Consider the following 13,824-nt stretch of genomic DNA (forward strand, 5'->3'; position numbering starts at 1 on the left):
AAGGCGTCACAGAAATGTTATGAAATGAGTGAATGGATGATGGTCCGGGGGCCACATAAGTTTGTTTTTTATTTTTTTAGTCGCTCCTGTTTCAACTCAAAGTTATTAATTTATGACTAACTTTACTTTGAAATCCAGATATTTCCGAGTTACCTATAAAAGCTTCCGAATGTATCATCGATTAAAATACAATTCACGTAAAGTTGTTCATAATGAAGCCTGATAATTTGTCTAATGGAAGGAGAAGATGATGAATGACCCCATGATGTCACCACGAGGTCAGATTAGTTAAAACTGAAATGACATCGGCGCGCAAAATAGATAGAAAGATGCACCTCATTGAAGAGACTTGTCTTTACAATAAAAATGTTCGACAGATCAATAAAAGGATCTTTGTTGTGTTGTGTCTGGACGGAGAAAAAAAATCAAATACAAAATCTTATCCTTGAAAAGGCGTTGAACAGTAGAGGTTATTTCTAAAGCACCTTTCTAGACCAGGGTCACAAAGTGCATTAACAATCAAACAAAATACACAGTTAAAATATATCCTTTAAAAGATCAAGACACATAAGACAAACACAGGAGTCCCAAAAAAACAACGAATGGCCAGCACAAATAAAAATGTCTTAAGATGTTTCTTGAAGGAGTCAGTAGATCATCAAACACAGAGGGAGAGGAAGATCGTTCCAAAGCTTAGGAGCAACAGCCTGGAAGGATTTCTCTCCTCTGGTCCTGAACCGTGTTCAGGAACCATCAGTAGATTCTGATCCACAGACCTCAGAGCCCAAGCTGGGGTGTAAGGCTGGATCAGATCACTGATGTAAGGAGGAGCCTGACCATGAATAGATCTGAAAGTAAGAACCAGAATTTTAAAGTTGATCCTGAAAAAAACTGGCAGCCACTGAAGAGTTTTAAGGATCAGAGAAATGTGAGTTCTTCTATTAGAGCGGGTCAACATTGTCGCTGCAGAGGAGACAGCTCCTTCTTGTTTAGACACTGTTAATGCGGCGAGAGTGTTAAAAATCGACTGAAGTGAGAATGCTATTCTTTAATGCAGGGGACCACATATAAAAGCAGGTTCAAAGTCTCTCGAGATCATGTTTTTACAACTTTTGTTGAAGCAAATACACAATTCTTCGGAAGTCTACTATGAGATGATGGATTGCCATTTCTAGATCAATCTGTAACTCCAATGATTTAGCACGGACTTCATCCAGTCATTTTTGTAATACATCTGCTTTCTATCTATACGCTAATGTTGACAGACGTGGTAACTTGAACTGAAAATCAATGTTCCATCGATCATATATATCTTACTTTCAATGAAGCCCAGACAAAGCTCTGCTTGGGGGATGCATGCAGCCTTGACTGGTCTGTAACGATAAAGGATGGTTAAATAATAGCTAGAGAGTTCTATTGAGTCATGACTGTAAGAGATCATAACAGAACAGAAAAAAATATGACAATAATTGTACATGTTGTTTCTTTAACAATCAACTTTTTTTTATTCTTTCATTTGCACAATTATTGTAATAATAATCATTATTTATTCTTTTTCACTTTATCTTAAAGAGTCATATTGTTTCTCTTAGCATTAATTCAGTTATTTGGCTAAAGGTTAAAAAAGGAAATAACGTGTCACAACCCAGGAAATATGTTGAATTATTGACATCTTTATCTCCCAGCGTTGATAAGCAGTGTTGGGTTTTTTTTTTTTTCACTCTTTCATAGAAGGCAAATATTTTAAGAAGGATACAAATCATTAACCAGATCGTAAACCCGGTTCATTGCCGTGCTTATAACTAGATAACAGTTTCCTTGTGGCTCTTTTGCTTGCTAAAGCTAACAGCTAATACCATACAGTTAACTTTGTCATGCTGCTGGATGGATTTCAATCCATGTATGCATTTGTTCATATATTTTCTTGTGTATATCTATGTACGTAGTATATATATATATATATATATATATATATATATATATATATATATATATATATATATATATATATATATATAATGTCACATTTTTAATTCGAAATTCTACAACGTTTTTTAATAGATCATTTCTGAGTTTTGATTATTTTCAACGTATGTCTTCGTTCATGTTTAAATTAAAACATTAAAAAACATGTCATTTAATGTTTTTTTATTCAAGGTTTTTGCTCCAAATATTTACTATTCAATCGTATTTTAATTTACTTTTTACATTTTGAACATTTATAACATGAGCTCAGACTGCTTTTTAATATAAATATAATTCTTTTTTATAAATAAAATGATCAAATAAAGTATTTATTGTTGTTATTACTTTCCTTTTTTGTACCTCCGCCTTTACTCTAAACCCATAGACTACTTGATTTCAGAATCTGGTATTAGACGAAGACAAGTCAGGACCTATCTGGTCTTTTTCAGCAATTCTTTGATAGTTTTTCTTTTATTAATTCTCCAGATAATAACACTACGACCTCACAGAACTACTGTCCCTCTAGGATCCCTGGGACGTGTCACGACTGGCAGTCATTGTTTCCCATAATCTGCTCGGACACGTCAGATAAAGTTGCCCACGGTCTCCCTCTGTTTATTCTGGAACGTTGCCAGGTATTTCCCCAGTCTCGATCCTTCTCCCCTCCCCTCGAATCACATCCTCCCGACTCTCACACCCGCCTCTCAATGTTGCTAGGCAACCGCCCACCACCAGGGCTGCTGCATTTGCAAATCATATCATAAAACAGACTTTGACAACCGAGCACCAAAAAAAAAAAAAAAAAGGTCTAGAAAAAATTCTCTTTAATTCACGTTCTGAGCGTCGATGATGATTTTTTTTTTCAAGTGACTCAAGACGTGACTAAACCGTGTCGACTGTCCACCGCTGGGCGGCAGCAGGACAGGATTCTGTTTCCACACAGACTGTTTTTTTTCCCCCCTTGCTGTTGCTAAGCAATTTGACTGTGCCGTGTCTTACCTGTGAAACATTTGTGGCTTTTCACAGACGTCAGCGACACCGTTCTGTCTCCATGTCGAGAACCACCTGCAGAGAGATTCTAACTGGAGAACGTTAGTGACATTTTTGTCATCAGATCAGTGCTCTCCTCTTTTTGTTTTTATTTTCCCAATATTTCTCTCATCATTAAAACCAGGACCACCCCCCACCCCAACCCACGATCTGTGCGCGAGTCCACCCGCCCAACTCTCTGGTTGCTGTGCAGATGGCTCTTTGTTGGGGCTCGACAATGGGCCTGAGGTCAGTGCGCCTCATGCCGGCGACAAGGTTCTCCTTCTCAAGCTGCCTCTAGGTCGCGACGTGAGGTCGCCTTCGACGCCCGACGACGAGTCCTTCATCCCTGTGAGGGCTTCAAAACAATCCGTGGTGTAAACTGAACAGAATTAATCATACCTGGTCTGGGGGGCCCCGGGGTTGTCCCCCATGGATTGTACTAAAAAATGATCTTAAAGAAATATTTCTTACAAATATTTGAGATTTTTAATGATTCGATGCTAGTAAAGCTCTATAAATAACCTGAAGTTATTTGGTTTATGTCATAACTTGTGGGGTATTAAGTGTTTTTTGTTATCTGTCTCTTTCTTTTTCATCTCATATTTTGTCTCTCTTTTCCCTCAGAGCAGATCCAGGATCAGATGTGACCCATGGTGAATTAAATAACCTATGTAGGAGTTAAACAAACAAAAAATAAAACACACTAATACGCACAATAAGAACATTACTTAATCACGAGCAACAAATAAAGACAGATTTTGGTGTGTTTTAGGGTGTAGTCCTGTAGTATCTAAAAAAAACTACCTCACCACCAATTTTTCGATGTTAGCTATGATTTAATCTTGGACGAGAAGGTTCTACCTGAGGAGGCAAAACGATTAGCTGAATTAGCATTAGCATGTTAGGATCATTGCTTGATACTAAAACAATATCCACGTTTCCCGTAAGAAACCTAAAGAGTAAAAATGAAAATGATTGAATCCCAAATTAAACTTGTAATATCAGGATTTTGGAAATCTCAATATCTTAATTTTCTTACGCACAACACGCCAATCTCAGGCCTACAGGCCGTATAAGGCCCACCTTGAAAGGCCCGCACTGCTTCTCTGGCTAGTCCCAGAATGCACTGCAACCATTTATTAATAGATTGAATCCGTTCCAGTTTTTACAAATGAGTACATGGCCATTTCAGATTGTCTGATGGATGTAGAACTATTTTTGCTGATGAATTTGCTTGCATGTTTTAATCCAATCTAGTTGTTTATTATTGTTATTTATTATTCTGCTTAGTGAAAGTTCTTTTTTAGTCATTTTAAAATGATTAACAATGTCGTTATATTGTTGTGAATATTCTACTAGAAAGTAGCAGGTTTTTCCTTTTATTTATTCATCCGGTGTGTTTTACTCAAACGGTGAAATGTGGCTTTAAAATGTAAAACGCTCCCGGTTAATTCAGACGCAGCATCTGAGCGGCGACACTCGTCTAATTCCTTTTCTCGGAGGGTTTTTGACGCATGTTTTGCAGCCATGTTTTCGGAGAAGAATATCAGATCAGCTGGGAGAGAGAGAGAGGAATAGAAATGCAAATGAACCATCTGCTCTGTGATCCCAAACCTTGCTAATCATTTAGGCACCAAAACATCCAGATCAGGAGTGTGACGTCGGTCTCCGGCGGGAGACAATGAGGGCCTCCCCTGGACCCGTGCGGCAGAAGGGCCTCACGTCTTTGTGCCGGGCGGGCTCCGGCCGAGAGGATCAGGTAGCAAGAGAAAGGCGGGAAAAACTGGAAGAAGGAGGAGCGCTTCTTCTGCAGGGCTCCAGGAATTACTGGAAATTTCCACTTCCCCCAGCTAGTCGGTTGGAAAGGGTGGAGCTAAGAAGGTGAAATAAATTAGGTGGGTTTGTTCGAAACTCCGCCGGAGGAGGAGGAGGGCCGAGGAGGACGGCTGCTGTTCCAGCACGCTGCCGCAGAAGAGCTAGAGTGTTTGAATTGCACTGAAGCGGGTCAATGAACGAACCTGTTTACCGGTCCAAAAAAATTCATATTAAAAAAGAGAGTCCAGTGAAAGGAAAATCACTTTTCTTAGGTATAAATCAAATACTGATGGGACCAACTTCACTCAGAGAAGATGATCTTGAACTCTGATGCTTACAAGCTAATGCTAATCACGAAAAACAAACATGTGCTCACATTTTTTAGTCAATTTTTTCTTAAAATAACATTAATTTTATTTTATTTTCAATGTTTGTAAATAAGTAACAGTTGCACTTTAGAGAAATAACTACATTATTTTTCATATTTCTTCACATTAAATGTTTTTATTTGTTCAGGCTTTTCCTTGGTTTTCTGGAACTCCTGTTGTGTTATCAGTTTTATCTTGACCTTTGAAGTATATACTTTATTGAATATTGTTTTGATTGTTTAAGCGCTTTGTGACCCTGGTCTGGAAAAGCCCTATACAAATAAAAAATACTTACTTACCTACTGTTTTTGAGAAAGTGAGGAACATCAGACCTTCAGAATATTTACAATGGGTTTTTTTCAAAATGTCAGGAAACAAGAGGTTATTTTGGTCTGTGGAACTTTATTTGTGATTGAGTCACAATACGATAAAAAAAATCATTTGGTGTCGTTTAATATTTACGCAACGTTGGTTGAACGACTGTAACTTTTACGACGCCACGTTTATTAGACATTTACACACAGTCGTGTGATTGACATGACAGCAGTTTGGCAGCTTTGAACAGTCAAATGTATCCTTGCGTGACGCTTGGCAGCAGAATCACCTTCAAAAAGTCATTCGACAAGTTTCTTTCTTTTTAAGACTTAATAAGCGAGTAACATATTTGGATGGGAGTTGGTCAACCATGTGACGTGTGACCTGAGGCAGGTGGTGTAGAAACTGTAATGGTATTTGTTGTGTTGTAACATCAACATCACACGGAAGAGAAGGTTTCTAATAATGATTTTGACTTAGACAGAGCTAAGGTTCTCGTTTTGCTGAAAGTATATTTATATATATATATAAACAATATTTATACATAAACAGATTAAAGAAAACATTTAATAAACAATTAAGTTTATCTTAATAAATGTTAAACAAACAATTTCATAAAATGTAAAAAGCAGTCTCTACAAATATTTCACAAAACAAACAGACAAATATTTAATATGTGTTTGTTTATTTTACCAGCTGTCTTGTCATTTTTAGATATTAAAATAAAAAATATACATCGACATATTTTTTTTTTCTTCGATTATTTTTTTTAATGCATTCGTTTGTACTAAAACCAAAAAATAAGACTTAATTAAACCTTTTTCCTTATGGTAATTCGATACTGTGTTTTATTTAATTTATTGATTTGACTGATCAGGAGGCACTTGTTGTTTACAATTATTCTTGCCTACAAGGATGACCGTAAAACAACGACTGATTCAAGGTATTTGTGGTTTGTTTCTGAATTTCTTTTTTACCTTTGGCTTCATTTTGCTTTTACTCTTACAGTATAAACTAAATTCATTTTGACATTTTTGCACTGAATATTGTTATCCATGGTTACTTATTTAAATTTGGCTGAATTCTGGTGTTTTGGGCCTATTTAAATATATATATAAATATATCAATTTTATTTATAAACTCTATGGACAGTGATCTTGTATTAAGAGTTTTTAAAGTGAACGTTGACGGACCTCAAGTCTAAGTTTCGTCTCCGAGCGTTGAGGTTGCGTTTGACCTTCTGAGGACAACATAAAGCGCAGGTGTTGACGACTCTTGACTTCACTGTACCTTCAATAGAAAGTCCCATCGAGGAGTCAACCTGATGTTGTCAACCCTCTCTGCGGGAAACATTGAGCCGGCGGATCATGCTTAGTGGGCCGTGCGTGCCTTGCTGTTCGAAACAAAAGATCTCAGATGCTTCCGCCAATTTCTCCAATTATCGAGACCCCTCCCCCCCCCTCGCAAATCCTGACCTCTCCTCTTTAATGGGCCCCTACTTTTCTGTGCCCCCGAGCCCTGACATTCCTCGAGTCAGATAAGTCCTTTGTCCTGAAGACACCGAGGTGAAATCAAGGTGTAGCGCTTCCCATCCCATATCCTGAGAAGCTAAACCGCCGTCCACTCCATACTAAACGTTGAGTCGAGATGAAGAGCGTTTCACTGTGAATACAAAGAGGCTTTTCTTGCTTGATTTTTTTCTCTCTGTGGTCGCAGTATGTTTTATTGAAAAAAAAAAAAAAAGAGTGGAAAGGGTGGTGAGCTCGCTCCTCGACGTTCTCCTCGCCAGCCGACTCTCTTGGCTTCACCTTCTTCACCTGTGGGCGAACAGAGTGGCCTTTCTCTCCGGCGATCTGGATGGAAACATGTGAAGTAGTAGGAGCGTTAAAAGCGGACAGGAAATTATCTCACAACTCTTGCCCACCCCCCCCACCCCTCTGGATATGGGCTCCTGTTTTCCACTTTCAGATAAAGAGCGAGCGAGGCCTTCTTCTGCAGTTCCTGCCATGTCTCGGCTGTAAGAAAACAGACCGTGAACGTACCAGCTCTTGCTCTCCTAAAATAGCTCTCATCACTCCACCCCCAGCATTAATGCAGCCTCTCCTTCGCTTTCCGACATGTGAACCGAGGATGTCGATGAATGATGTGAGAATGTATGTTGAGAATCAAGTTTTTTTATTTATTCTAACCTTCATCTCATTTTGTTCCTGCAGGCCATCGGCGCTCACATCCCTCCATCCATGAAGATAACAAGCACTCACCTGCAGTGTTGGCCAATTGTTGACAATAATTTGCGTTTGCGACAAGTTTGAAAAAATAAAAAGATTTTGTGACATTTTGGTGTTCATCGAAGAGCCACCGAATTCTGCTAGCTTAACGCTAGCTAGCGCTGGTGCATCGAACGTTGCTAAATAAAAAAAATATTTCAAACTATTTTTGACCTAATGCCATAAAAAAAAGGTGAATTCATCAGATAAACTAAAAGAAATAAAACAAAACAAAAGTTCTCTTTTAAGTAAGTAAGTATATAGCGCTTTTCCAGACCAGGGTCACAAAGCGCTTAAACAATCAAAACAATATTCAATAAAGTATATACTTTAAAGGGCAAGATAAAACTTAAACTTAACTTAAAGATATAACTTGCCGATCCTGGTATCTTATATGGATTGAGTTGAAGTAAAATATGTACATTAAGGCAAACATTTAAGATTTAAAAAGTAAAATGAAGACACTCAAAAAACGCAAGCATGTAAGTACATTTTATATTAATTGAATGTACCAAAACATAAGTTGATTGAGCTTCCTGATGAACATGATGATATACTTTAGATACAAAAAAATAATTATTGCTTTCCAGTTCTCTTATAGAGAAATGAATATATAAAAACAAAACTGACAAACAAACAAAATGCATTATTGTTAGTTTTATAATCATTCCAAAAACTCTCTCTCTCTCTGTTCATGATAAAGGCTCTTGAAAGTGATCGTCTATGCAGAGACTTCAATAGCTCTGTGCGTGTGTGTGGGTGTGTGTGTGTGTGTGTGTGGAAGTTTTAAGGTATGTTATTTGTCTGGTTATCTGATCCTACCGATAACACCTTTGCTTGATACGAGCCGTTCAGGCGAACGTGCGTCGCCACTTCCTCTGGTTTGACAGTTGCTCACTCATGACACACAGAGTTGAACTCGATGCTACCTTTGAGGAAGACGAGAACGTCCACGTCGAGGAGACAAGACTCTATCAAATCACTCTTTTACAGACAGTGTCAACAGTTCCTTTTTCATTCGAATAATGTTTTTGTATTAAGGTTTTTCAAAGATGACGCAATCAAAGCTGCAGGAAACAGGATGATTTTAGCATAAGTCATAACTGTCATTTTGCTGCACGTTATCTGGATGACCTGGAACCATCCTGTCAAACACAATAGCAAGGCAGTAGAGAGGTTGCCGGTCCAATCCCATACTCTATATCTTCTTGTCTGCTCCCATCACTGTTGTATTGTATGCAAGAATAGAGGAATTGGTTTGAAGTTAAGTTATTGAATTATTAATTGTTGTACAATCAACAAAACTGAACACTTTCCTGCTGATAAAAACTAAATAAATGAACAAAAAATACAGTATTTTCATCATTTGTTATGTTTGAGCTGAAATGAATGCGTACAAAAATTCAAGAAAATTACACATATACAAATACCTTTGGCTTCAATTTGTTATTAGCTGAACATGTTGAGAGGACAGGTTGCTGAACAAGCAGAAAAAGTGTTATATAAGTGAATTATATTTAATAGTCATTTGATAGTCATCGTGGCAAAGACTACAGAGTTTAACTGCTCAACAAATAGAGTGACTTAACATTTAATCCGGCACAAAAAAAAGAAGGTGTCACAGTGGCTCAATCATCCCCTACAAGTACAATGCATGTTATGATTCACAAGTATGTTTGAAAAAAAAAGTAATCCCAGAGATCTTACTCTGGCTGCGACTCAAATTTTGCACTGTTTTTCTGACTCCAGGCCTAATATTAGTGAACGAGAAATGATGAGTCTTGTCTAAACTAGTCTTTATTTGAATGTGTACTAAAGAAACGTTTCTATATCCAGCAGGTCATTTCCACGTCATCTGTCTTGAGGAAACCAACAAGGTTCCTTAGCAGAAAATTTGAGATTCCACACCCGAGTGTGTGAAAAGGACATGTCCTTACGTACCCTCCAGGAATCGGTGTCACGCCTCATCACTAAAATTGAAGAATTCACATTTGGGGCCCCACAGCTCCCGTTGACCCTGTTCGGGGTAAGTGGGTGCTGACGGTCGAATGAACATACTGAATATGTTGAGGGAAATTCTTAATTGGGATCTGAATCGTGTTATTGGAGTCACGTTACTCAGACTGCAAGGCTGTACATCGCAGACCACACGCGGGAGGAAACTGAACTGAACCGACCAAGATATTTTGGCAAAGAATTAGGCGATATTTGATTTTTTTTAAGCAAGGTGAGGTGAAGTGTAATCTTTCTCATGTGTGCTCTTTGTAATTTGACACCCAGTGTACAGGGGAAATGAGAGAGTAGAGACATGATGTAAACATATTGTTATCCAAATACTTGAAGAAAAGATCACGCAGGAGAATTAAACTTTATGAAAAATACTTTAATGTTGTTTTAAGAGCTGTCATTGGTGGTACTTCAGTTAAATTTATTGTAAAAAATACTAATTTTCCTCTGAATTTGCCAATGGCTTATGGCTAACAATTCTTAAAAAGCAGGTACTTAATGAAATTCAGATTACTTTCTTTTTTTTAAACTTGTAATTTGACACCACATGTCAACAAAGAACTTTATGGAAAACTGTTTTAAAAATAACTTTCCGCTTCAACGTTTTTTTGCATGTCCAAAAATGTCCCCGATTGTATTTACAGTGTGTAAAGTGTGAGCACCTTGAATATTTACAAGGAAACAAAACAGAAATAGAGGGAAAGACAAAAAAAAAAAAAAGAATAGGAACTGAGCTTTAAAAAAGGAATCCCCCAATCAGCGACGAGAACACGTGTGGGCGGGTCGCTTCAGCTTTAAACGACATCCCAATCCTCCAACCGGTGGCTCCCGTGGCGCTCGGCGACCAATCCCGTGGCAGATCATCCCCGCCGCGTCCAACGAGAGTGATTTTTCAAGCAGCTCGACAGAAAAAAAAAAGCAAGAGACTTGTCAGACATCATTTCTCTCTCGGCGTCTTTGGACTATCCGCGCGAAGAAGAAAAAGAAGAAGAAGAACCAGCAAAAACCTCCCGTTTGTTTCTGTAGAGGAACCGCGTTTATACCTGAAACAACTATGGCCGACACCGCCGTTGACGCCGCCGCAGCTGCAGAGGTTACAGCCAAGGTGCGTTTCATTCATTGGATATTTTCCGCGTGAACGGACTTGTTCGGAAGAAACTTCACAGAGTTGGAAGGCGAGCGCGTGTCACTTGCGCGTGCTTGACTTGAACACCTTTTTTAATTTTACCTTTTGAAATAACGGCCCCGGTAACGTGGGGGGGTTGGTTTGTCGCGGGTGTAGAAACGTTACCGTAAATGGTGTGTGTTGTGTTTTGTTTTTTTCGTGTGTCTGTTGAAAAGTGTGTGTGTGTGTGTGTGTGAGATGAGACAAAGCGGTGGAGACGACAGAGCTGCAGTTGTGGGCGGGAAACCACAGTAGCGTCAATGTTCCACGCACTCGGACATCATCGTTAACACTCATTTTTTTTATTTTACTTTTATAACCTTTCTCCTGCTTATTTTCCTATCATGACGGGGTTTTTTTTAAGCTTCCACTGTCCTCTGAGGGGAAAAATGCTTTTATTTTGTAGGAGCTGAAGGAGAAGAAAGAAGTTGAAGTGGTGGAGAAGAAGAAGGAGGAGAAGAAGAAGGAGGAGGAGAAAAAGACGGACAATGGAGACGCACCTGCTAATGGCACAGTGAGTAGAACCGAGCCTCATGGCTCTTTGTTCCGACCCGTCATCTCCATGCAGGTGTCCCTGATCCAGCCTCCCACCCCCCTCTCATTGAGTTCAGCTGCTACCGAGAGGGGCTTTGTTTGGGTCCAGAAATGGCACAGATGTTAGCTTTTGCAAGTTTTTCTGGATGAGTTTCCCCCTCTTACACCCCCAATCCCCCCTTTTTTTTCTTTTTTTTTTTTAGCTAATCCTCTAGGGAGGTAATAAGGGCCACTCATAAATTATCTCCCCCCACAGGAGCATGTTTGATATTTAAAACCCAGACTAATGCTGGACTTTTGTTTCCAGAATGGAAAACACGAAGACAAAGTGGACGGAGCTAAAGAGGAGGAGCATAAAAATGGAGACGGTAAAAAAAAAAAGAACCAGTTTGTGACTCATTATTAAGTAGTTGGATTATGTTGAGGGTGCTGAAGACAAACTGTCCTCGCAGAGAAAGAGGAGGAGGAGGAGGAGGAGGAGGAGGCGGCTCCTGCTGAGGAGACCGACGCACCGCCGGTGAAGCGTGCCGCCGAGGAGGAAGAGGTGATTTGCGGAACTAGCGCCTGCACTGCCATTTTTATTGAGCACCTCCTCAGGGCCTCAAAGTTTTTTGATCTTTTGGGTTTTTTTTCGTCCTACAGGAGAAGGTTGACACAAAAAAGCAGAAGACGGAGGAGAACGGCGACTCAAAAGAGGCAGAGGTGGAGGCCTAAGACGTCCCTGCGACTCGTTTTGCAGCACTATCGTGCCGGCCTGGTCAACATTGTTTGTAGAGCTTGTGCTTTCTGTATCTTTTGAGAGATCATTCTTTTCGTTTCGCTCCCATGTTATCGCGTTGCACTGGAGTCCTGGAATAGGTGGCCCTGTCTCTCTTTCTCTCTTTTTTTTTTTTTTAAGAAATGTTATTTATTGGTCTTTAAAAATTAGCTCTTTTTTAAAAAAAAAAACTAACTTGTTCAAATTGGGGCCATGCTGTGAGATCAGTTTTTCATTTCTTGGTTTTTTATATCTGTACGTTTGAAGCACAATCTCTATTGTTTCACTGCTGACCAGATGAATCATACATTACAGGCAGCTGCTCACCTTCAAGGCTCATGTTGACCTCTCAGATTCACCTAAAGGACCAAAGATAAGTTTTAAGCAGGGGCTAATGACGGATCGTTGTTGGCATTATTAGTTGATGCATAATCTTTTGTGTTGTGCTGCTGGTTAATCCCTGGCTTGGCTGCCATGTTGACACACCAGATGGTGCAGATGAATAAGCAGTCTTACACCTCCATGCAGATGCATCTCTGGTGCAGGGTTTTTTGCAATTTGTTTAATTAACCCCTCTTAAATCTTAACACTTTGGTCGTTTGCCCTGTATGCATTCCACGCAAGTTTGTACCATTTATATGTTTTTCCTGGATTTTTCGACAAGTTCTATGTTATGGCTGGTAACCCAGTTTTGTGTCTTAAGACGGCTTTTTTTCAGAAACATTTGGTTACAGCCACTGCTTTGTATATTCTGATTAAAAAAAAAAGAAATTTGTCTTTTTACTGTATGTCTCTTGTCGTCCCTCGAACCGTGGTTGCCGGAGGTTTTTGTGAAATTATACAGTGTTGAGAGGCTGATGTCACTTGACCCAATTTATTTTTGGAATCTAGAAAATGGCTGGCTGGTACAGACGGAACAGGACAGTCTCGTGTAATGGAAAGAAATAGAACTGGGCGAGCACTGCTCGCTGGCTCCATCTACTGGAAGATTTTTAGAACTGAATTTCTGATTTTCACACTTTAATCTGAAAGTCGGTGAGCAGCGACTCTGTTGAATTTGAGAGAAGGGAGAAAAATATAACCACTTATGTAACAATAGATGGGCAGCCATCTTGATTTTTTTTTTTTTTACAACTATTGGCAAAATATAATTAACCAGATGAGACTTGTATAAATTCTAAAACAAATCTTTATTTACTTTAATTTGCTAAATTAAAGTATTTGTTTATCTTAATATTTCTGTCAATCACTTCTAAAAAAAAAAAACTGAATGTGTGGTTATTTTTAAATTAAAGTTAAAATAATGTCCTTTTATAAATCAAGCATTAAAAGCTTATTAAATTGAATAATTTTCAACACCTTTTTCCTCGCAAAAGCTTTGACATTTCACAAGGTGCTGGATGCATTAGTCTGACCGAAGTGCCTTCACTAACTTCTAAATTAACTCTTATTTTAATTTGACTCATTTTATTTAGACGATTCCTAAATTAATCTCAACATGAGTTTTCTGGCAATTCACCATTTTAAATCATTTTCTGTAATTGAACATGGCTTCTCAACCTAGCTATTGATTGATGTATTTATATATATTTAAATTGA

The 13,824-nt window shown here is 38.7% G+C and overlaps 1 protein-coding gene across 2 annotated transcripts; it reads left to right on the plus strand.

Annotated features, from left to right (window-relative positions):
- The first annotated feature begins 10,660 nt into the window (after positions 1 to 10,660).
- Positions 10,661 to 13,008, plus strand: LOC148070368 (uncharacterized). Of its 2 annotated transcripts, none has more exons than XM_087801436.1 (5): positions 10,661 to 10,874; positions 11,341 to 11,448; positions 11,776 to 11,836; positions 11,921 to 12,012; positions 12,111 to 13,008. In XM_087801436.1, exons 1-5 carry the CDS (start codon positions 10,824 to 10,826, stop codon positions 12,180 to 12,182), a joined length of 384 nt encoding a protein of 127 aa, XP_087657562.1. In that variant the 5' UTR covers positions 10,661 to 10,823; the 3' UTR covers positions 12,183 to 13,008. The 2 variants fall into 2 exon arrangements, with proteins under 2 accessions (XP_087657562.1, XP_087657563.1); XM_087801437.1 differs by having other exon boundaries at positions 11,927 to 12,012.
- The last annotated feature ends 816 nt before the right edge of the window (positions 13,009 to 13,824 follow it).

The sequence above is a fragment of the Callionymus lyra genome, chromosome 10, assembly GCF_982586985.1.
Source record: "Callionymus lyra chromosome 10, fCalLyr1.hap1.1, whole genome shotgun sequence".
In the NCBI taxonomy this organism is placed as follows: domain Eukaryota; kingdom Metazoa; phylum Chordata; class Actinopteri; order Syngnathiformes; family Callionymidae; genus Callionymus; species Callionymus lyra.

Excerpts from the sequence above, each read along its gene's own strand:
- LOC148070368 (XM_087801436.1), top strand. The coding sequence starts at position 10,824 with ATGGCCGACACCGCCGTTGACGCCGCCGCAGCTGCAGAGGTTACAGCC. Across the intron at positions 10,875-11,340 it reads CTGCAGAGGTTACAGCCAAG|GAGCTGAAGGAGAAGAAAGA; the intron begins GTGCGTTTCATT and ends TTTATTTTGTAG. Across the intron at positions 11,449-11,775 it reads ACGCACCTGCTAATGGCACA|AATGGAAAACACGAAGACAA; the intron begins GTGAGTAGAACC and ends TTTTGTTTCCAG.